Below are 25,576 nucleotides of genomic sequence, written 5' to 3'. Positions count from 1 at the left end.
TTAGCGCTCTAGTAGTTCTTTGGAACACTCTGGGAAGCTGCAGTAGAACACAAAGGAATCAACTGACAGTCTCTGCCCTTGTTGGATGTACATGTTTTACTGAGAATATCAGACTTCATTCTCACATGACTGAGAAAGATAATGTGAATTTACAGAAAATAAGCTCTCAGTTTAGCCTATAGATCACCTTCCAAACCTCTGTGGTAAAAGCATGAGAAAATATTTTTCTCTCAATCATGATATCCCAGCAGAAGGCTTTTTCACATGGTGAAATCACCTTAGAACATACCACAATTCCTAAAATGAGTATGGTACCATCAACAAATGATTTATAATGTAACTAAAGTCTTAAAACCTTCTATTAACTGCAATGCTTTTTAATGAGGTGCTATCATGTATATTTGTCCCAAGATGGCTGCCAACACTTCTTGGATGAAGTGCTGACAGCCAATCAGATCTCAGGATGAGATGTGTGGTTAGGCTCCGCCCACATATATATATGCTTTTAAATGCTATTTACTCAGGAAATACTGAACAGATTTACACCAGACCTGCAAAAGGCACTTCCTTGACCTTATGGCTACCTCTCTGCCAAATTTCTAGTAATTCTGTTCAGCCGTTCGGGCTGTAGCTCGTTCTAAAGGTCCTATGGAAAAATGCATGGGAAAAACGTGTTTTGGGACCCCCCTTTTATCTCAGCCCCCGCTTGACGAATCCCCCCGAGACTTTCAGGGTAGGAGCGGAGCGTAGCGCCCCACCTATTTTGAGAAATTCGCGAGGATTCATCGACCGGCGCCAAAGTTATTCAAAATAGAATGTTGCGGATTTCCTATGGAAAAGGGGTCCTAACTATAACTACCTACTGGCGACCGCCAGTAGGTAATATATATATATATATATATATGTATGTATATAGATATATATATATTCACTTAAAAAACCATAGGTTTCACACATGTTATAGTTAGCTGGACAACCAATGAAATTCCCCCGTTATAGTTACTGCAGGCAACTATAACTCACGCGACCGCAATCCTCTGCTGATGACGTCAGATATTACATCACTGTATTTAGACACTTATTTACCCATGTCTTCTTCCATTATTCTTTAGCTATACATATATTACAAATATTTATTTTTCAGAAAGACACATATGTCATCAGTGATGTAATATCTGACGTCATCAGCAGAGGATTGCGGTCACGTGAGTTATAGTTGCCCGCAGTAACTATAACGGGGGAATTTCATTGGTTTTTTACGAGTGAAATGTCCAGCTAACTATAACATGTGTGAAACCTATGGTTTTTTAAGTGAATTTGCAAGGTTTTTTAAATGCTAATTCGTAACTATAACGTGTGTGAAACCTATGGTTTTTTCAGTGAATTTGTACGGTTTTTTAAATGCTAAGTTAAGTATTTATAATTTTTTTTTTCCAGGTTTTACACCGTGCGCGCACCGTGCGCGCTCTGTGGGCACTCGGTGCGCATCGCGCACCCACGGTTCGCAGTGCGCTCAGGGTGCGCGCACTTCGCGCTTTTTAAAAAAAAATATATTTTTTTTTTCTCCCTTGGGGTCCTTCTGTGACCCCCTGACCAAGGCTAGGGGGTCAGGAACTGTCCACTCTGCCCCCTTTTCACGTTCTCCACCTTCGTTTTTCACCCCCTCAGACTGCGAGAGACAAAATGGCGGCCGACACTTCCTGGTTTCGACCGATTCGAATGTTTACCGACATCTAACAACCAATCAGAATTGCGCTCGCGCACGGCAGGGTGCGCGCACGGTGCGCGCGTATAGATATTGATATGCTTTTAAATGCTATTTTCTCAGGAAATACTGAACAGATTTACACCAGACCTGCAAAAGGTACTTCCTTGACCTTATGGCTACCTCTCTGCCAAATTCCACGTAATTCTGTTCAGCCGTTCGGGCTGTAGCTGCGACTAAAGGTCCTATGGAAAAATGCATGGGGAAAACGTGTTTTGGGACCCCCCCTTTTTCTCGGCGCCCGCTTGACGATTCACCCCGAGACTTTCAGGGTAGGAGCTGAACGGAGCGCCCCATTAGTTTTGAAAATTTCGTGACGATTCGTCAACCGGCGCCAAAGTTATTCAAAATAGAATTTTGAGATTTCCTATGGAAACTAGGTTGTAACTATAACTATCTACTGGCGACCGCCAGTAGATAATATATATATGTATATATATATCCACAACAAAGAGGTAGCCCCAACGAGAGCAGCCGACAGGTACGTGGGAATCTTGGCTTTATTTGTGGCAGCTTGCAGGCAGACAACAGGGAAATCAATGTCCATCAAGTCTTTAGGTCGCACCAAACGCGTTTCAAGAACTAGGTTCTCTTCATCAGTGGCAATCCTATCGCAATCACTCATCAGTGTGGATGGCATCCATTTTACCGACGGAACCTGCCCCAGTGGTCGGAGCCATTCCCATGGCATTCTGGTCCTGGTAGTGTCTTTGGTGAAACTCATGTGAGCCTGTCGAGAGTGCGAGAAATTATAATAAAGTTAATCCCATGTGGGTTGGTGAAACACTGCATCACTGTCCGCCGCTTATTTGCACTGCTGACACGCCAACACCGCCTCCCGCTGTGCACACGAAGCCGCCCTGGCTACGATGCAGGCCCGCTTCATGCAGTGAGCTTGCTCTCGCGGCTGGGCTGCAGCCGCTACGAATCCAGAACAAAGAGATAGCCCCAATAAGAGCAGCCGACAGGTACATGTGAATCTTGGCTTTATTTGTGGCAGCTTGCAGGCAGACAACAGGGAAAGCAATGTCCATCAAGTATTTAGGTCGCACCACACGCGTTTCAAGAACTAGGTTCTCTTCATCAGTGGCAATCCTATCGCAATCACTCATCAGTGTTGATGGCATCCATTTTATCGACGGAACCTGCCCCAGTGGGCGGAGCCATTCCCATGGCATTCTGGTCCTGGTAGTGTCTTTGGTGAAAGTCATGTGAGCCTATTGAGAGTGCGAGAAACAAATAAAACCAAGATTCACACGCACCTATCGGCTGCTCTCATTGGGGCTACCTCTTTGTTCTGTATGTGTATGTATATATATATTCACTGAAAAAACCATAGGTTTCACACACGTTATAGTTAGCGGACATTTCACTCATAAAAAACCAATGAAATTCCCCCGTTATAGTTAGTGCAGGCAACTATAACTCACGCGACCGCAATCCTCTGCTGATGACATATGTGTCTTTATGAAAAAAAAATATTTGCAATATATGTATAGCTAAAATTTAATTGAAGAAGACATGGGCAAATAAGTGTCTAAATACAGTATTAGCATCAGCAGAGGATTGCGGTCGCGTGAGTTATAGTTGCCTGCACTAACTATAACGGGGGAATTTTATTGGTTTATTATGAGTGAAATGTCCGCTAACTATAACGTGTGTGAAACCTATGGTTTTTTCAGTGAATTTGCAAGGTTTTTTAAATGCTAATTCCTAACTATAACGTGTGTGAAACCTATGGTTTTTTCAGTGAATTTGTACGGTTTTTTAAATGCTAAGTTACTTTACGCCGTTCGTGGCGGAGGGAGAAAATCCTCCGACAGAAAGAGTCACGACACATCATCAACATGAGAAGTATGATGCCTTTCGGTCTGAATCAATCGGAGGAGTTATATGTACATTTATAAATAATTTGCCAGAAAAAAGAAGCACATATGTATAAAATCAACAATAAATATAATAATAATTTAACATAAACTTGAAATTGAGATAACTTGGACAATAAAGATCAGTTGAATAAATCAACCAGGACAATAACCAATACTAATTAATTGAAAAAGTGAATCTCAAACAAGTGAATGTCAAGGATGGTAAAAGAATTTGAAGTTCGATCTAAAAAATTATTTAAAAAGATATTGTTCTCTTTTTGTATAAATTGTTTCGTTTTATAAAATCATAAATGTATAACATATACAATCCTCCTGACAAAGACTAAACATTAGAATCATCTAAGAACTAGATGTGTAATATATTTGAGTTTCAGTTTTCCACGTTTTCACAAATCAACTTGTTGTCACTACAAGTCCCAAGAGGCTATGGGGCATACAAACACACATGGGTAAAGGAAATGATGTAATCACGGTTTTTTTAAAATAAAAAAATAAAAATAAAAAAAAATGTTAAAAACTCCATTTTGAGCGTTAAATGTATATCGTGAACATGGCATTTGCAATGCCGAAACATGTAGGAATACGTTGTCTGTAATGCCAAAGAAATTACCGGATGCTTGATGAAAAAGGAAAATAAATAGCTGAAATACAACCTGTGATGAGTGCGGCCCGTTTTTCTTGGGAAACCAGGATATTTGGAGATATATATATGATCAAGACCGGGTAAGCCCAGTCTGAACGAGTCATGTTGCTGTTGAAGGGAAAATAAAGAAGCACTCAAAAGAATTTCTGCCTGTGTGGTGGTCCGTTCCTGCTTGTGTTTTTTGGAAGAAACATTTTTGCTGTCAGGATTGGGGTCATATTGAAAGAGTGAATCTCATAGTTATTACAAATAAATACACGATAACAAAGCACCACAAGTCAAAATAAATTAATTAATCATGACATCATATTTCTATTGGGTGACGCATTGCAAGCGTAATAAAAAGACAATCTTGCCATGTATCGGCATTGGCAATCGTTATTACCGATTGCTAACAAACCCTTGAGTTTCATGTATAATTCTGCCGTATATCGGCATTAACTAGATGCTATTCAAGAAAGAAAGATAGATAACTATTCTGTCGCTTCTGAAAGGACCACTTCACTAATTATCACACATTGTTAATTAATTTCCCAAATGTACTGTCAGTTCTTCCCCACTATTCAATCCATTAGGGGATTTTGTCTGTAGGTCCATAATGTAGCGGGACTCCAGTCTCCTTAACCTCAACTATCTATCCCCTCCTCTGTCATTTAACCCCTTCAGTGCCCATGACGAGCTGGACTCGTCATGGGCTGCGGTGGCGCTGTGCCCATGACGAGTCCAGCTCGTCATGAACTCCGCCCGCTAATAAAAAGCGCGGCACTGGGCGGGGAAAGGGGCGGGCATGCAAGGGGTTAAAGGTATACAGTCGATGCTAAAATACTGCAACAGATCCCTGTTACTTTTATGTTTAATGGCAAAACGTTGTGCCACCGGATAGTTAAAATCCTTTTTCACGATGGCACGCATGTGTTCTAGCACTCTTAGTTTTACACTGTTGATAGTACTCCCTATATAACTAAGTCCACAGGGGCACTTTAGACAGTAAACTGCATACGTTGTTTGACAGGTCATGAATTTGTTGATCTTTTTATCTCATTTCAAACCATTGACTTTATAAGTCAAAACTCTTCTACTGAAAGCACAAGCGTTGCATTTCCCACAGGGATAGAATCCCTTCAGCTCGTTCAGAGTGCCCTGTTTTGTTGGAATGCTGTCCAAGTGACTGTGTACTAGTCTATCTCTCAGTGAGCGTGCCTTCCTGAACGTCATCAATGGTGTCACTGGAATATCGGCACCAATGATGGCATCCGTTTTTAACACATGCCAATTCTTTCTCAATATATTTCTGAGTGTACCAGCATCGTCAGAGTAGGTGGTTATCATGCGAAATTTTCCATTGTCCTGTCTTTGTTTTTTCTGTGCTAGCAGATCTTTCCTAGATAACAATTCTACTTTCTTCAGAGTCTTGTATAGAAGTCCTGCATCATATCCTCTTGCTAAAAATCGATTAGTACTTTCTTGAGCTGCTAAATCAAAATCAGATTCCCTGGAGCAGTTTCGCTTTAACCTCAAGAACTCCCCATAGGGAATACTGTTCTTTAGTTTTTGTGGATGACTGCTGGACGCATGCAATGTACTATTCCCAGGAGTGGGCTTTCTGAAAAGAGCCGTGGAGACCTTTCCATCTTTAATTTCGACTCTCAGGTCGAGATAGTTAGCTGCCACCAAACTGATCTCGCCCGAGAATCGCAGGTTGAGCTCATTCTCATTCAGATGTGCTATATACTCATTAGCCTCACTTGTTGTCCCTCTCCATACCAAGAAAAGATCATCGATATATCTATACCATGATACTATTTTGGTGGTCCACTTCTCATTGGTATGGGACCATGCCACCTGCTCCTCCCACCAGCCTACGAATAAATTCGCGTAACTGGGGGCGAAGCAGGTGCCCATCGCGGTCCCTGAGACCTGCCTGTAAAGCTCTCCCTGAAAAATGAAAATGTTATTAAACAGGCAGAACTCTATTAGCTCTAGCAGCATGCTGTTATGAACCGCAAATTTTAGTGGCCTTTTTTGCAAAAAATATTTTACAGCATGCAAGCCTTGTACATGATTGATGCAAGTGTATAAACTGGTGATATCTAAGATCACCAGACAGTAAGATGGCCGCCATTCAAGTGCTTCTATATGTTCAATGAAATCGGTGGTGTCCTTAATGTATGATTTCAATTCAAGTACAGCACTGAACAGAAAATGGTCTAAGAATCTTGAAAGATTTTCTGTAAGACTTCCCATAGAGGAGACTATTGGCCTCCCAGGTGGTTTGTTTTTGTCTTTATGCACCTTCGGAAGGTGATAAAAAGTGGGTAAAATAGGGTTGGTAGTTCTCAAGAATAGATGTTCCTCTGAATCCAACATCTGTTTAGTGTGCCACTTCTTTATGAGAGTGTGCAATTGTCGAATGCTCTCTTGATATACAATCGCAGTGGGTAATTCATAGCAGTCTGAATTTTTCAATTGCCGTAAAGCTTCTTCTACATATTGTTCTCGTGACATGAGGACAATATTCCCTCCCTTATCCGAGGGTTTATAGACAATTGAGGTGTCCTGCGCCAAAGTTTTTATGGCATTTCTTCGCAATTTAGTCAGATTATCACGATTTTTCATTGGTTTCTTGTTATTATTTCTGAATCTTATCAAGTCCTTAATGACTGTATCAGAGAATACGTCGATAGAGTCAAACAGCATCTGAGGTAGGAATTGTGAGGGTAATTTCATCCCACTGGTTGGTGCCTCCTGTTCAATGTCCACATGTCTCATCCGTTGACTTAATGTAGTTGAGGGCTGTAGATCTTCTGTTGTGCCTTCCTGTCGTAAATCCTCCAGGATTTCCAAGGTTGTTAAGTCATTGACAGCCAATAGATCTATATCCTTGCTCTGTATTTTCAAGGATCTGGCTTCCTTTATGGTAGGTCTTAATTTAAAAAACTTATGCAGCTTGAGTTTTCGGACAAATTTAAACAGGTCAATCCTTGTCTGAGTATATTTCATATGGCTTTGGGGGCAGAAGGTTAGTCCAAGTTTAAGCACTGATTCTTCTGTGCTTTTGAGGACTTTCTGTGATAAGTTGATGATAGTTAACTGGTCAATATTATCTACCACCTGCCTCCCCTCTTGCTCCGTGTGACCCTGTTTGTTTGATTGGGCTTTGATCTGCCTCTTCCTGCCGCCCCTTCTGGTTTTCCGTCTTCTTCTGGGGGCTTGCTCTTGCCCCCCCCCTTAGCCATGATTGGCGGATGATGTTGAACTCCTGTTGAAAAGGAGTTTTGTTTGGCCTCCGAGATGGGCAGGCTGCATCTTCTTCTGATAATTCATTCTCGGTCACATCGGACTCCGAGGTCTCTACCCTTGGTGGATTGTCATTAGTGAGTGTCTTGTTCTTATTTACCACCTCCTTTCGTGGTTGATCAAATTTTTGGGCGAAGGTCAAAATTCGGCCCATAGCATAGTCCCTTTTATCTCAATCAAACTTCTCTTGTTTCCGTTGTTTGATCTTTACTTCATATTTTGCAGTCGTTTTTTCATTGCTTCTCTTAGATATTCCAGTTGATCTTTATCCAAATTTAATCGCAGTTCTTCTTCCAGGCTATCAATTTCTTTTAGAGCTTTATCTCTATCGCTCCAAGCAAATTGCACAAGTATTTCTAGCATTCCCTTACATGAGGAGGCTATGTGTGTTGCCCAGGCTTCTAGAAGTTTTGGATCTGGGTTTTCATATGCAGGGACCGTGTAAATCCATATTCCCCTAGGGACTCTTTCAACCTCTATATAATTTTGTAAAGATGTGGCTTCCCACCACTTCCGTATTTCTCTTTCGTACAGTCTCTCTAGTTTGATGTATTGTGAGGACAAGGTGTTAGGAGTACTGCCAACCAAATTTGTTTCAGTGTATTTGGTGTCAGATTTTTTTTCTTGAATATATCTGCTGCCGCCTCATTGCGCTCTGTCACGCTAAACATGCTGGCTTTCAAATTAGCGTTGGAGCTTAGATCCCGCGGCCTGACTGTTCACTGCGTCGCAATTTCCCGGGGGTTCCCTCTCCAGACTGCGGCGGTCCCGGTGTGGGGGTCTGGTTTGGCTCTTGTCCATCTCACACCTTCTGTTGCGGGCGGACAGCGTGCCTCCGGCGTCATGGACGTTCCCCCCAATCGGGACAACGACCTTAAAGCCATAATGCTCGATGTCAAGTCGACCGTAACTGGGATCCCGACCCAGCTGGACCACCTCTCAGCTCGCCTGGACTCAGTAAAGGCCCGTGTTGACTCTCACAATAATCGTCTACTCCATGTGGAGTCCAGGGTGTCGGACGCCGAGGACGCTGCCACTCAGGACCGTCAGAAACTCCTTCAGATGGATAAGATCTTGGCGGTCATTCGGGAGAGGAATGAGGATTTGGAGGCCCGCTCCCGCCGGAGCAGCCTCCGCATCACTGGTCTTCCGGAGTCCACCAACATCTCTCGGATGGAGGACTTTGTTGAACAATTGATCAAGGAGCTCTTCGGCGATGTCCTCTCCCCGGTGTTCATTGTGGAGTGGGCGCATCGTTCCCTTGGTCCACGCCCTGGTCCTGGGCTGCGCCCGCGTCCCATCATTGCTAAAATCTTGAACTACCGGGATCGGGACGCCATCCTCCGGGCGGCACGGGACAAGGGTGCCATCACTCATCAGGGCAACGCACTATCATTCTTCCCGGACTACACCCTCGCTGTCCAGGCGGCCCGGCGAGAATTCCTCCCTGCCAAACGTCTCCTTCAGAAGAATGATGTCTCGTACTCCCTGGCTTACCCGGCGAAACTGAGGGTCCATCAGGGTGCCAAAACACTTGTCTTTCCGGATCCCAAGGAGGCCCTGGCATGTGACAAAAAACTCAACATGGGGGCCCGCTCTACCCCTCTCAAGGCTCAGCTTGACAGCGTGGATCATCTTAGTGACAATGACTGATTTGTTTGGTACTGGAGTTTCCATAATTCTTGTTCAGTAGGATGCCCATCACTACCTAAGCTTGGCCACCCTGCTTCTTTGCGGGGCTGTACGCCTAGCCCAGCCATGCCCTCACGGGATGATTCCCTATTCAACAGTTGTTTTTTCCTTTCCCAGTTGTGGGTTCCTGGGGTGGGGGGGTGGGGTGTCTCAGCCTAATTGGGGGGTTGGAGTGGGTGCAGGGTTGGAGGGGTTGCTTCGTCTGGGGTGGTTGGATTGGGTTTGGGTGGGTGTTTTGTTGGGGTCTTCTGCCCTTCAATTGGGGATGTGGCTGTTTTATGCTACTGTATGCTCGTTGTATTTTGTTATGACATGCCATGCTTGTGACACTGCATTGTGCTGCCGGCCACTTTTGGTCTCAAGTCTACTGTTTGCCATGGTCCATGAACACACTGCTCCTTTTGTCTTTTCCTCCGTTGGCTTAATGCATGGGCCTGGTTTAGGATCGCTGGGCGCCGCCCCTGCTTACCAGTGCGTGATACATCTCTGCTCCCTATCTGCCTGGCTAATCCCTTTGGGTTCTCACCGAACTGTCCCGCTAGTGGATGTCCCGGTTACCCTGTTGGCTCCTATCCACTGCGCTCCCCACCTGTGCTGCGTTACGTTACACTTTGGGCCCCCGTCTCATGACTAACATCATATGTTGGACCTGGAATGTCCGTGGCCTGAATGATCATCGTAAGGCCAGACTGGTACACTCGAATTTGTAGCGACACAGGGTGGACATATGCCTTTTACAGGAGATGCACCTGATGCCCGGCTCGCTCTCCAAACTAGGGGCGCACCATTGGGGAGAATCGCACTCTTCTACTTACTCATCATATGCTAGGGGGGTCTCTATTCTGATTCGCAGGGGTCTTCCCTGGCGTACTACTAATGTAGTTATTGATCCGGAGGGCCGGTATGTAATACTCCATGGCTCTCTATTGGCCCAGCCTGTGACGATCGCTGCAGTCTACGGGCCCAACTCGGACGACCCAGAATTTTTATATCATGTATGGCATCTCATATCCATTTGTGGCCCAGCGGCTGTCGTTTGGGGAGGGGATTTTAATGTCACCCTATCAGTGGCAGTCGATCGGTCTGGTTCCCACGAGTCCCACCAGCGCGCTGCCGCGGCCCTTACCTCTATTGTGTCCGATAACTCTCTTCAGGATGCTTGGCGTCATCTTCGGCCTGATGCTCGGGAGGGTACCTATGTCAACAGTGCTAGGGGATGCTGGTCTTGCATAGATTTTTGGCTGACTTCCCGGGACGTCCTGCTTTGGCTCGCTGACGCCGTGCACATGGCGCGTACCTTCTCTGACCACGCGCCAGTCCAGATTCACCTTAGCCTTCCTCACTTTTCGCCACACGCATTCACCTGGCGTCTTCCCCCTAAAGCCCTCCAGGATTCCGTTTTCTGGGCAGACATTCAAACGGCTATTACTAATTATTTTGACTTAAACACGGGCTCCGTGGACTCGGCCTCCGTACTTTGGGAAGGTTTCAAGACCGTTTTTCGTGGTGAATGCTTTTCCAAACAGGCTGGTGTCCTCCGTTCCATCTGCACCACTTTGGCCAAGCTCGAGATGGAAATCAAGGATTTGGACGCCGCCCAGGCTGCCCACCCCAGTCCTGTTACGCTGGCGCTACTCCGCCCAAAACACACGGAATTTTCTGAGGAAGCCGTTCGCGAACTCTTCTTTCTGGGCAGGGAGGGCCGCGCTCGCCGCTTCGGTGAGGGCGACCGCCCGGGGCGCACCTTAGCCAGTCTCCTTCGTTCCCCGTGCGCGGCTTACTGTATTACGGCCCTCAGCGATGGGGGTCCGGCCAGAACTACCTCCCCGGAGGAGATTAAGTCCCGTTTCATTGACTTTTACTCTCAGCTATACTCTGCTGGTTCCCCCCCGACGCGGGACGCCTTTGATCAATATTTTGAGTCTATTGCGCTGGTCTGGCTTGCGGACTATCATCGGGAGTTTTTGGACGTACCATTCTCTAAGGTAGAAATTCTCGCTGCCATCAGGGGCCTGCCCGGCGATAAGGCACCTGGTCTGGATGGCCTGCCGGCCTCATTCTATAAAATGTATGCAGATCTCCTAGTACCACACTTGGCGGCTATGTATAATGAATCCTTTGATACTGGACTTTTCCCTCAGTCTCTCCGAGAGGCTATGATAACTCTGCTTCTTAAACCCGACAATCCTGCGGATCGTCGCGATTCCTTCCGCCCCCTCTCTTTAATAAACACTGACAATTTTTTTTCGCCAAACTGATCGCCTCTCGTCTCCTTCTACTCATGCCCCTCATCGCCCTCCCAGATCAATCTGGTTTCATTCCAGGTAGAGCCACCTCGCATAACCTTCGTACAATCTTTTCAGTTTTGCATCAAATCAATCCCAATCTCCCCGCGGTGGCTGCCCTCCTGGACGCAACAAAAGCGTTTGATACGCTTGAGTGGCCTTTTCTTTTTTACCTCCTACCACGCATGGGCTTCAGTGAAATGTTTATTCGCAAGATCAGGCTTCTGTACACCAACCCCTCGGCACGTCTCCGTATTAATGGCCAGATTTCCGACCCCATCAACATTGGTCGTGGCACCTGGCAGGGTTGCCCACTATCGCCCATGCTTTTCGCCATTGCAATGGAACCTCTGGCGGCCAGGCTCCGGCAGCACCATACGCACAGGGGAATAGGTTTTTCGGCCCGCTCCCTTTTTGTCTCCATGTATGCGGACAATGTTACCTTATATGTCCGTCATCCTCAGGAAAACCTCAGCCCCCTGGTTCGGGAAGTCATTCGCTTCGGTGGACTTTCGGGTATTCAGGTAAACTGGAGCAAATCGGTGCTGTTTCCCTTAACCGATGTCACCACGCCGTTCACACTCGACTTCCTGTTTGTGTTGGCCTCTGGCCCCACACGCTATCTCGGTGTCTGGTTGAGTAGGGACCTGGATGTACTGTGGAGATCTAACTTCGGTTGTGCAGTTGACTGATTGGAATCCAAGATTCCGACTTGGAGCCGGCTTCCGCTTTCCCTGGCTGGCGGGATCGCCATCGCCAAGATGGTGGTCGTGCCAAAATTTCTCTACCTATTTCTGAATGTTCCTATCCCTCTCACCACTCATTTCTTTAGCAAAATACGTTCCTTAATTATCTCGCTCGTCTGGGCAGGAAAGCAACCACAAGTTGCATACGATATCCTCACGCTCCCTATGTCTGCCGGAGGTATGGGCGCTCCTGATTTTTAGATTTATGCCTTGTGCGCCCAGGCTAGTTTCCTGCACTTCTGGATCCATCCTACCCCTTATCAACCTCATGTGGCCGTGGAGACCGATATAGCATCCCCCTGGCCTTTGTCGACGGCGTTGTTCGCGCCGGCAGTGCGCCCGCGGGCGGAGGTGGACACGGTTGAGACTTTGCGCTGGGCCTGGTCCAGCCTTTGCCGGCTTTCCAATCTTCCCCTACTCTCTGCAAATGCGATGCCTATTGTTAACCACCCTGATTTCCCCCCACTCCAGCCTCCCGGCATGGGCAGACATGCGTCGCGTCTGAGTTTGCGGACGGTGGCGGACCTCTACCCAGGGAACACTTTTTACTCACTTCCTGACTCCTCGGGCCCATTGCATACGCTTCTATTCTACCAGCTGCTTGCTATTTGTCAGAAACTACACTCCACTTTTCCTCATCCCCCACCCACTATGCCAGCCCTTGATTTCATATACACATCCTCTTCTCCACATAAACTGGTCACCAAACTCTATGCTTTTACTCTAGCGTCCACCTCTAATTTGACAGATCGTGCGCGGGAGGCGTGGGGCGCGGATCTCGGTATGGTTATAACACAGACCGACTAGCTATACTGCTGCAACCAGACGAAGAAGCTGTCACCTAATTACCGACTTCGTCTGATCCATTTTAAGTATTTACACAGGCTGTATCGCACCCCCGCTCAGCTCCATAAGCTTGGGCTCATTCCAAACGACACTTGTGTGCGTTGCGCTGCCCCTGCGGCGGACTTCGCACATTTAGCATGGTTATGCCCTAAGGTCTCCGACTTCTGGCGGGGGGTGTGCTCCACCATCTCGAACATTGCTAGCACTACAGTGCATCCCGACCCTTCCCTTTGCCTTCTTGGTTTTGTTAAATTCTGTCCAGACGCTTCTCGGCGCCTGATAGCGAAGCTACTGGTCCTGGCCAGGGGTAGGGTGGCTATGTGTTGGGCCGCAGGCCTGCTCCTAAGGTTGAGAGCTGGCTGGAGGATGCTTCTCGGTGTCAGACTCTGCTAACGGAGTTCTGGGACTTACTACCTGCCAAGTCCCGACCCATTGACATTTAGGGCCCTCTGGTAACCTACCTTCACTCACGTACCCCTCCCAGCAATGCTGCCTCTCCCGCGCTCCCCGCCGGCCTTGTGCCCGCGGCGGCCGCCGGTGTTGACGGATGAATGCCCCCCCCCTTCCTATTGGCCCTCCCCGGTCCCGTGGCGCTTCCAACCGATGCCATTGCCGATTGTATGATCTCCATGTGGCTAGGGAACTCTGTGCAGAGATGTCGCGTTTTGAGCCTCAACATGTTAATGTTTCTTGCAGGGTGCAGGTGACTTGTTTCTGTATATTTTGACTTGGTCTTTACTGTGAAAATTTGAGCGGCTCTGTAGCGCAATGTAATGTGTTTGACTTGAACTTCCTCAATAAAGGTTTTGGAAAAATAAAAAATAAAAAATAAAATAAATAAAAATAATATCAATAAAACAAACAAGTATGGCATACAATATAACTCAACAAGCAGTTCCTGGGAAGTGGACACAACCTCTCTAGATATATCACTGTTAACCTAGATGGACAGACAGTTCGTCATCTTTATTCAGTCCCATCAGATATACAGTACCAAACTTGATAGTCATTGATAATCATTTTAGACTCCAAGAGTCTAAGGTCCCTAACTCTATTGCCTCCTCTTTCTGATAATGGTATTCTATCTAGAGCACAAAATTGCAAAATGCTACAGTTCTTATTATGGAAATCTTTAAAGTTTCTGGCAACCGAATATTGCTTATCCTCATTAGTGATAGCCCTCGTGTGTCCCAAAATACGCCTTTTAACCTGGTGGATAGTGCTACCAATATAAATCAGTGAGCAGGGACAACTTAGTGCATACACACAGAAATCTGCATGTAAAATGTTTTGCACTGATAACGGGTTTTTGGTCTTTGGATAATTCAATTTCTTTCCGGTTCACGCTCTTTTTACAAGCTTTGCATGAACCACAAACTAAGAATCCTTGTATAGGATTAGAATCCTTGTCTGTTTGCAAAGTAGTGTTGCATAGTATATAATTTAAAGCAGTACATTTTCTGAACATGATGCTAGGATGCACGCCCACGTATTTTTTCACAGTCTCATCTGTATTTAGAACATGCCAGTATTTCTTAAGGCATTTCCTAACTTCCCCTGACTGATTTCTATAGGCCCTTATAAATCGAATAGGTTCTTCTTTAGTCATTTCCTTGTTTTTTACTTGCAGTACATCAGTTCTTTTTACTGTCATCGCTTTTTCACATGTTTGTTTTATAACTTTATTAGAGTAACCTCGCTCAGTAAATATGGTACTCATATTTAACATTTCTCCCTGGAATGCTTGTTCGGAGCTACAATTTCTTCTGGCTCTGAGAAGCTCACCATACGGTATGCTGTTTATCAAGTTCTTAGGGTGACAACTATTAGCATGCAGCAGACTGTTCCCAGCAGTTGCTTTCCAAAACAGTTTGCTTTCTAGTTTATTGTTATGTACTTTTACTTCCACATCAAGGAATTCAATTTTCTCTCTGTGTACAGTACTAGTAAATTTCAAATTATATTGGTCGTCATTCAATGTTTCGACAAACTGTGCAGCTTCATCTTTAGTCCCCCTCCAGACGCAAAACACATCCTCTATGTACCTTGCCCAGAGGACAACATGTTGGCTAAATGCTATGATGTTATTAGCCACCTGCTCCTCCCTCCAGCCCAGGTACAAACCGGCATAGCTGGGGGTAAAGCAGATTCCATTGTCGTTCCCTGGGTTTGGCGATATTACACCCCTTGCATTTCTAATCCAGATTAACTGACAAAACAAGAATTATTTATGATTCTACTGAACATCCAATAGTAGCAAAATCACATTTATATATCTGCACCTATGAATTTTACAATATATGTGTTTCTTTGTATATTTTCATAATAGAAAAAATGGAGTTTACCAGGGAAATAAAGATGGTATTATTTTTCAATCCTGTATACCATTGAAAAAGTCGCAACTTATATCAAAGTGCTAGTGCTTTGTGCAAATTAATCATTGAAAGTGCCAGTGCTTCGCAGTATATTCTTATACATATTTCATAGACTGATTACAAAAAACACCTTATCAAATAAATACATAATTAAAATATCATTACATAATTTAAAATTTTTAAAGTTCAAGTGCTTTACAGTACATTATACGTATTTCATACACTCATTAAAACACTTTATCAAAAGAATAAAATATATAATTAAAATGTCATTATATATTTTAAAACTTTTTTAACACATATGTTACACTTTCAATATAATACGAAATGTCCACATTTGATATACAGAAGAAAACCATCACCCCTATGTCCTTTTTTTTACTCATCATCTCAATCTCTCTATTAAAAACAAAAAGGTCTCATTCTGTGCAGCTTCTCCCCTTAGCAACCCTCATTTCACTATCTCAGCGCAAACAGGTATACAAGTCCTCATCGACATTTAGTCCATGAGGTTCCTTGCTATTGAACTCCAAGATGTAATAAGTCCCCGATTTCCTGAGTTCCTTTTCCCCATCTCCTCCTCTCTTTTTACGGGGGATCTCAGCTATACAGATATATTGGAGACTAGAGGGATTGCTTTGATGACATTTTTCAAAATGTCTTGCGACTGGGTATGTTCTGTCTTTATTTAAAATTGCTCTTCTGTGTTGGAGAATTCTCTTATATACAGGTAGAGTAGTACTTCCTATATATACTTTTGGACAGTCACATTGCAATAAATAGACAACAAAATCTGATCTGCAGGTTAAAAAAGTTTTGATGAAAATGATTTTATTAAAAAAGGTTTTAAAATTCGTGCTATTCAATCCATGTTGGCACACTTTACATTTAAAACATTTTTTAAAACCTGCCTTTGGTTGAAGCCAATTTGTAACCCCCCTCTTCCTGTCTTGAAACTCGCTACTTACAATAAGAGCTTTTAAAGATTTTGATTTTCTGTAAGTAATATTCGGCTGTCTATTCAATTTTGAGCCTATAGAGGGGTCTCCCCGAATCAGATACCAATGTTTTTTTAGAATGGCTCTGATTTGTTTATGATTGGTGTTAAATGTCATAATAAATCTCAGATTCTCTACATTTGAACTGTTCTTCTTTTTCTGAGTTTGTGATGGTTCAAAGAGTGACTTTTGTCTATCCAGGTTCCTAGCTTTTTTGGCTGCGCCTTTTATTACTTGTGGAGAGTATCCTCTTTCCCTGAATCTATTTGTCATTTCTTGTTCAATTTTCAAATACTCATCCTGGCTGCTGCATGCTCTTCTAGCCATGTAGAACTCCCCAAAGGGAATACTCCGTATCAATGGAGCTGGGTGGGCACTATCTGCGTGGAGAATAGTATTCCCCGCAGTAGCTTTTCTGAATATCGTGGTCTCTAATTTATCCCCTACTGGTTGAATTCTGATATCCAGGAAATCTATGGTGGTCTTACTGCACTGTCCCACAAATTTCAAATTCAATGAGTTCTGGTTCAGATCCACGACAAATTGTTCTACATCCGTTTCCGTGCCCTGCCACAGCACGAAAACGTCGTCTATGAATCTTACCCAGAGTAAAATGTTATTCGACCACTGCTCCAGGGGTGGACCCCCGAGCACCTGCTCCTCCCACCAGCCCAGATGTAAATTGGCATAACTGGGGGCGAAGCAGTTGCCCATCGCCGTTCCCTGCTCTTGCAAGAAGAGTTCCTCTCCAAACAAAAAAATATTTCTCATTAGGCATAGCTCCATTAATTCCAAAAACATTCAGTTATGTTTCATGAATCTTAACGGTCTATTCAAAAAATACTCTGCTGCTCTTAGACCATCTACATGGCGTATGCTTGTATATAAGGTAGAGATATCCAAAGTTATTAAAAACATAGTAGTGGCATCCCAACGAATATCAAAAATACATTTAAGAAAGTCTGTCGAGTCTTTGATGTGTGAAGTCAATGTTCTTACAATAGGATTAAGAAAATAATCAATATACCTAGATGCATTTTCAAATAAGCTGCCACATGAAGAAATTATAGGTCTTCCCGGAGGTGTAGTGATACTTTTATGCACCTTCGGGAGCATATAAAACACAGGTATTACTGGTTTCTCTTTTTTAATGAATTTGAATTCATCCCAGCTTAGTAAATCCTCTTGTTTTCATACCTCAAGTTTTCCAAAGAAAAAGTCCTTTATATCTTCACATTCTTTTATACTAATCCTTCGATAACATTCAGGATTGTTTAATTGACTTAGTGCTTCTTTTTTGTATAGTTCACGTCCCCACAAGACAACATTGCCCCCCTTATCAGAGGGTTTTATCAAAATCCCGTCTTCTTTATGTAGTTTGACCACAGTCTTATGTATTAGAGCTTTTCTAGAATTAACACATTTTTTCTTCTGATTTGTCATAATACAATAATTTCAGATCTTTAGTTACATTGTCACTAAAAATATCAAAATTGTCTCTTGGCATTTGCGGTACAAATCTCGACGGTAGTCTAAACGGGGTGTGGTCCCCTCTTTGCATACTCAATGTTAGCAATTCAGCTTGTTCATTGCATCTTGGTATTTCATCGATATTGTTAATATTAAGATTTTCAGGATTTTCGACATTCTCCATATTTAAATTCTCATCCCCAGCTAACATCATAAGGTCTGTCAGAATGGGTATATCATCAACATTCAAGTTGTCTAATTCATGTTGAAGTGTCAAAGTTAATTCTTGTTCTTGGGTGCCCTGGGGATATAAATATATATATATATGCATGTATAATATATGCATGTATAATATATATATGTATATATATATAAATACATATATATATATAAATACATATATATATATACACACACATATATGTACATGTATAATATATATGCATATATATACACACTCACATATTCATTTATATATATATTCACTGAAAAAACCATAGGTTTCACACATGTTATAGTTAGCGGAAATTTTACTGATAAAAAACCAATGAAATTCCCCCGTTATAGTTAGTGCAGGCAACTATAACTCACGCGACCGCAATCCTCTGCTGATGCTAATACTGTATTTAGACACTTATTTGCCCATGTCTTCTTCCATAAATTTTTAGCTATACATATATTACAAATATTTTTTTTTCATAAAGACACATATGTCATCAGCAGAAGATTGCGGTCCCGTGAGTTATAGTTGCCTGCACTAACTATAACGGGGGAATTTCATTGGTTTTTTATCAGTAAAATTTCCGCTAACTATAACATGTGTGAAACCTATGGTTTTTTCAGTGAATTTGCAAGGTTTTTTAAATGCTAATTCCTAACTATAACGTGTGTGAAACCTATGGTTTTTTCAGTGAATTTGTACGGTTTTTTAAATGCTAAGTTACTTAACTCCATTCGTGGCGTGCGCGCCCACTTAACGCAGTTCGTTCCGTGCGCGCACGGTGCACTTCGCGCACCGTGCGTGCACAGTGAGCACGTGGTGCGCTTCGCGCACCGTGCGCCCACTTTACGCAGTTAGTGCCGTGCACGCATGGTGGGACACGGTGCGCTACGCGCACCGCGTGCCCACGTTACACTAAATGGTCCATGTACGCACGATGCGCTTCGCGCACCGTGCGCACATGGAGGACATATGATGCACTTCGTTTTGAAAGGTAATATTTTAATTTTTCACACCTGTTATAAGCCATGCACAAATGGTGCCCTTCGGGCACTATTTGCACACGGGGTGGGGAGAGTGTGGATAATATTTTTTTTAAAATATTTTTTTACCGTACGCGTACGGTAAGCGTAATCGGCGAAATTAGCGAAAAAATAAAAATTTCGTTTTTGGCCTTGGGGGATGTTTGGGGACTCCCTCAACATGGCTAGGTGCTTTGGAGCTGTCCAAACAGCCCCTTTACATGTTTTTGTCCTTTGTTTTTTAATCCACACTCTCAGTGCGAGAGAGAAAATGGCGGCCGCCGCTTCCTGGTTTCGGCCGATTCGAATGTTTACTAAGATCTAAGAGCCAATCAGAATCGCGCTCGCGCACGCCACCGTACGCGTACGGTAAGCGTACCGTAAGCGCACCGTAAGCTGGCTCAGATATATATATTGATTTAAAGGCTATTTTCTCAGAATCTACTGAACAGATTTACACCAAACCTACAAAAGGCACTTCCTTGACCTGAGGACTACCTCTCTGCCAAATTTCTAGTAATTCTGTTCAGCCGTTCGGGCTGTAGCTGTGTCTAAAGGTCCTATGGAAAAATGCATGGGAAAAACGCGTTTTGGGACCCCCCTTTTATCTCAGCCCCCGCTTGACGAATCCCCCCGAGACTTTCAGGGTAGGAGCGGAGCGTAGCGCCCCACCTATTTTGAAAAATTCGCGAGGATTCGTCGACGGGCGCAAAAGTTATTTAAAATAGAATGTTGCGGATTTCCTATGGAAACGTGGTCCTAACTATAACTACCTACTGGCGACCGCCAGTAGGTAATATATATATACATATATTATATATATATGTGCTTGTATAATATATATGCATATGTATATACATATATATTTATGGGATCCTGAAATCCCTGTATACAAAAGTCTCTAATTTCCTTATTACATGACTAGTAACACACATAGTCATCCGTAATAAAGATATGCCATAGCCACTCAACTGCAATAGCTTATTACAGTTGAGCTCTGATGTCACAATGCCTCCTGCCACAGTCAGTGGCCAAGGTGAAAGGCAGGACACGTAGCATAATTAAAGCTCAGTTTAAAAAAGGGAAAACCAAACATGGCTTTCCTTTCTTCTGCTCTGTTTTTCCAAATTACCAGTGATAAGCAGAAAGGAGATATTTATGGCAACATGTATATTTTTGCATGCCATAGGTAATTATTGAAAACATAGACTATCTCTGCATTTGTCTACACATTCCTAGCTACGCTGTTTGTTTTCCAAATATTACTTATATTAAACCGATTCTAATATCTTTATGCAACAACTCTCTAACTGCTTTCTTGCCATATTTAATTTTGCAGTAGAGATTCTACTTTTATTCTTCGTGTTAACACACCAATTATTTAAGTGGTTTGTGGGAAAGGTGATGGCATAACCATGTATTATGAAGAATAAAGTACCCCCACCATACAATGTAAGGATATTGCAGGTCACCTTGAAGTTCCATAATATTATAAAGGAACCTGGCCTTTGACCCTGCTCCTCTATATGGTCCCGGAAATCCTCAGTGATTTGCAATATTCTTAAAATGTACAGCAGCTAATGCCATATATAGAGTTTCTTTAATAAAATTTATAATAGTGTTAATATTATTTTGCAATTATCACATTTCTATTAAGTAAATTATGTAGCTATTCATTTTAGTTTATATTTATTTTTTGTTTACAGTTAATTTGAAGTTCTATATTTCTTAACTTATTACATTTATGATTTGTTGGTATAATACATTTATTTAACAGGTCTTTTTAAAAATTTAATTTATTGTAATGTGAAATACTTTGAAATATATAATTCCTCATGCATTTTCAATATTTTTGTTTATGATATGCTTGTTGTCGAATTATTGTACCCTACATACTATGTAAAGTAAATATTTGGTGTTCTCTGTACTTTGCTACAACATTTTTACTCTCAATATTATGTCATAGAAGAGAAGCAAAAACACAGATCTGGCGGAAAGACTCCCTTTTCTGTTGGCAAAATAAAAATTCCCAAATGTTTGACAATTATAAAACCACTGGACACTTACATACAATACATGAGAAACTGGATGTAGTAAAGTTTTATCCATAATTGGGAAAAATCTTTACAAACAGGAGTTCCGGTAGCAATCATATGGAGCAATGTAAAGGCAAGGCAATTTCACAGGCCTTCACAATTAATCGATTGTATACATACATGCCTCTTTGAGAACTGTTTCGGAAATACTTTTTACCATGCTGCAATGTCTACAAGTGCTGAGATCTCTGAATGCACCTTAAAACAAAATAAGGTAAGCAGCAACTCAAATTTGTTCTACTGCATTTATGGTGATTGAGTCATTCTACACAATTCGAATATATTGTTCTAATTTGGTTGTAAACTAAACATTCACAGTGCTGTCAACTTAATTATATTTTCTTTCACTGGTTTCAGTAGTTACATGCTTAGACAGTGTCCGCTTTACTGATATCTTTATTTTGTCAGAACAATATTTTTCTACTTCCCTCTCTACTTGTTCTTTTTTTTCCTTTCTTTTTTTTACAAATTCATGATGTAATTACACAAAACCCACCTCCTGTGCAGTAATATTAATGTTCAGGTGCATTATGAAAGATCCTTCTTCCTACTTTTTAACAATAAACTCTCATAATAATTGTTTTATTTTTTAAACTATCTTTTTTGATCATTTTGTACCAACCTGGAACCTGTTTTCTCTCACTGCAATATTTTCAACAAACCTACTTTCAAACAAAGCTGAGCCCCAATTCAAATTTAGTTTCCAATATATCCACTAATGAAGACCAGCAATCCCATTCGAGATATATTGTTCAAACTTTGGTGCACATTAACTCTACACAATGTTGTTGCCAGCAAACATACATCTCTGTTTACTTCACTTGTCAGTAAGCATGCACCAATGTTTTTAATTTTGCAATTGTCTGTGTTATCTTCTATTGCTAGCTGGATGAATACTCAGCAATGAAGCAAATGACAGAAGCAGCAAGAGTAGAGTGACTTGAGTCTGGGGCTGCAAAGGTTAGTCATTACTGGTAATCCTATATGGGGAGGTCGGCATTGGTATCTTATTGGATGTGATCATATTGTAACAGTGATAATATGCATGAGTATCACCGGGTGATAGTCACTGATGAGAAGTAAATCCCATCATAAAAAAGGTTGGAGACCCCTGGTTTACTCAGAAGTGCAAGAAATTTACATCAATTTGAGAGGGAGACTGGGCTCTGTTTCTACAAAAAGAGCAAAGGAAATTAAGAAGCTTTATGGTGTGCTGCTTTTCTTTGCCTTAGATCAGTTCAGATTTTACTCACTAACCTTGTATGCTCTGAAGGAGATTTGCAAATGTTCATAATCGTCTTTTAATTCCGCTGCAAAGAAAAAAAGATTATGTCAAAATTTCAACTGACTTGAAACAATGTCTCTAGGGAGGATCACCCATAAAACATTCTGATGCATATTTAGATCTACTTTACATGCGGCAGTGTCAAACTCTTCAATTTCTTAAGAGGGTACCTGTGGTGTCTAGAAGTTTGATCACATGGACAAGCTCATTTATTCTCCACCACTACCTGGACTGAAGAACAGGACATTAGGATGCTTCAGACACAGTCCTGGTAAGGTCTACAAGAAGGGAGGGACTGAGAGCTTTTTAACCAGGTCCAGCATACAGGCCCAATAACAGTACAAAACAGAAAGGCATGCTGTTCCTAGAAGACAGTACAGGTTTGTGTGAGTGAGGCTGTTCCTACAAGACAGTACAGGTTTGTGTGAATGAGGAGAACTACACTACTCACTAGATGCAGGAGAAAATGTCCTCCTTTTGGAAAACGACCCTCCCACACCCAGCCAGCTAGGTGTCTTGCTTCATCATTGGGTCTGCTCCTCGTCTGGTCGGCGCTGCAATAACCGATCGGCACCCATGGTGGGGCCCTTTGGCGGAGATCTTTTTTCCTGGCCGTTGGGTGCAGTGCGTGTGAGGGGCCTAGTGAGTGTAGATGTGAAAATTGTGAAGTTAAAACAGGAAGGAGAGGTCCACTCAGAACTAATTTCATAAATGTGGCCCTTCTCCTGATTAAAACAATGTGTGGCGCACCCCTGCTGTAAGGTTACAGGGTACTGCGCTCTGAGGTCAGGTCAACATGTTTCTTGCCATTATGTCATATAGATGGCAATTCTTCAGGACCAATTCAAAATCTATCTACACTTTTTGGTGGTGGTCCAATGTAGTGAAGGTAAACGACCACCCATACAGCACCCTAAAAAGTGGTACCTGTCGATCTAGACCATCAACCTGTAAGGAGAGAGAGGTTATAAAAAGTAAATGTATACAACTAGTTTGGCATTCGTCACACAATATAAATTAATGGTGCAACACTCAAACTGTGAGAAAAGCATGCATCATGCTGGGGTGTTGTGACCATGCGTATGGTGTCTGAATTAAAAACAAGTGGAATGATACTGTAAAAATCCCAGTGTGGTGAACACGAATAATGACTCACCCCTCTGGGGTCAACCATTCATAACAACGTGTTCTGACAGGTGGAGACACTGAATAGTGTCCTACAGAGTAAAAATAAGGCATGGGATACATGAATAGTGAAAGGCAGTTGGTATCCCCACCTTATACAACGGCCCGGGAACTAGCGATGAAGTTAAAGAGCAAGTACCCGGAACGTGGAGTACAGGAGAGCACTGTGTCAAAGTACTCCGGCAGTGCGGTATGGTGCTGACCAGCTCAGCAACCCCATAACCCGGACCGTGTGCACCCTGAAGGGAATTGCCTTACACGTGATGCTCACTGGGGTCGTGGTGGAAGCGTTGCTCTCAGCAGCTCACCGCAATGTCGGTCGACTCATGGACGAACCAGCCCTCGGTCCATAAGCTCGCAAGCATTGAGGGCTCACCTAAAGCGACACAGCCGTTGTATAAGGTGGAGATACCAACTGCCTTTCACCATTCATGTATCCCATGCCTTATTTTTACTCTGTAGGATAGTGCACGATTCAGTGTCTACACCTGCCAGAACACGTTGTTACGAATTGTTGACCCCAGAGGGGTGAGTGTTTATTCGTGTTCACCACACTGGGATTTTTACAGTATCGTTCCACTTGTTTTTAATTCAGCCGCCATACGCATGGTCACAACACCCCAGCGTGATGCATGCTTTTCTCACAATTTGAGTGTTGCACCATTAATTTAAATTGTGCGATGAATGCCGAACAGGTTGTATACATTTACTTTTTATAACCTCTCTCTCCTTACAGGTTGATGGTCTAGATCCACAGGTACCACTTTTAGGGTGCTGTATGGGTGGTCGTTTACATTCACTACATTGGACCACCACCAAAAAGTGTAGATAGATTTTGAATCGGTTCTGAAGAATTGCCGTCTATATGACATAATGGCAAGAAACATGTTGACCTGACCTCAGAGCGCGGTACCCTGTACCCTTACAGCAGGGGTGTGCCACACCTCGTCTCAATCAGGAGAAGGGCCACATTCATTAAATTAGTTCTGAGCGGACCTCTACTTCCTGTTTTAACTTCACAATTTTCACATCTACACTCACCAGGCCCCCAGGCACTGTTCCCAACGGCCAGGAAAAAAGATGTCCGCCAAAGGGCCCCACCATGGGTGCTGATCGGGTATTGCAGCGCCGACCCGACGAGGAGAAGACCCAATGATGAAGCAAGACACCTAGCTGGCTGGGTGTGTGAGGGTCTTTTTCCGAAAGGAGGAAATTTTCTTCTGCATCTAGCAAGTAGTGTAGTTCTCCCCACTCACATAAACATGTACTATCCTGTAGGAACAGCATACCTTTCTGTTTTGTACAGTCCTGGTAAGTTCTTTCCCCACTGCGGTCACTTCAATAACAAACCAAGGACTACATTGTCAAAGTTCTCCTTCCGCCTGCAGTGGGGGCTTGGGTGCAGGGGAGAGACACAGCCTGTCTCAGTCTATCTCTCTCTGAACTGCATCTTTAGTCACCTTGGCTCAGTTTGAAGAATTTGATCAAAGGGACTCTTCTTTAAGCCAAGCACTGCAGCCAACTCCTGCCGGGTTTGTAACTCTGCCATGGGTTGTCTGGGCACCTGCAGCCAAGCCCCACTGCTCATGGCCAAAGGCTGTGCACCATGGAAGTTGGATGCTCTGCAGTAGGTTGGGTTGAAGGCCTGGGCACATCCCAGGCTCTGTGGCCTACTCCCGCTGCACATGACTGAAGATTGGCCGCTCTGCAGTAGGTTGGGCGCAAGCTCTGTGGCCTACTGCCCCTGCTAATGGCCAAAAAC

General features: G+C 43.2%; 1 protein-coding gene across 1 annotated transcript in view; it reads right to left on the bottom strand.

Moving 5' to 3' along the window:
- FLACC1 (flagellum associated containing coiled-coil domains 1) overlaps window positions 1-25,576 on the bottom strand; it is a 209,710-nt gene that overhangs the window by 108,568 nt on the left and 75,566 nt on the right. Inside the window, exon 9 of the mRNA XM_085648994.1 lies at window positions 22,602-22,654. Within this exon, the coding sequence (XP_085505120.1) occupies window positions 22,602-22,654 (53 nt within the window). The remainder of the gene's footprint in view (window positions 1-22,601; window positions 22,655-25,576) is intronic.

The sequence above is a fragment of the Triturus cristatus genome, chromosome 3_2 (assembly GCF_964204655.1).
Source record: "Triturus cristatus chromosome 3_2, aTriCri1.1, whole genome shotgun sequence".
NCBI classification, from domain to species: domain Eukaryota; kingdom Metazoa; phylum Chordata; class Amphibia; order Caudata; family Salamandridae; genus Triturus; species Triturus cristatus.
The sequence above is the reverse complement of the archived record's forward strand: the minus strand, read 5'-3'. Positions and strand labels throughout refer to the sequence as shown.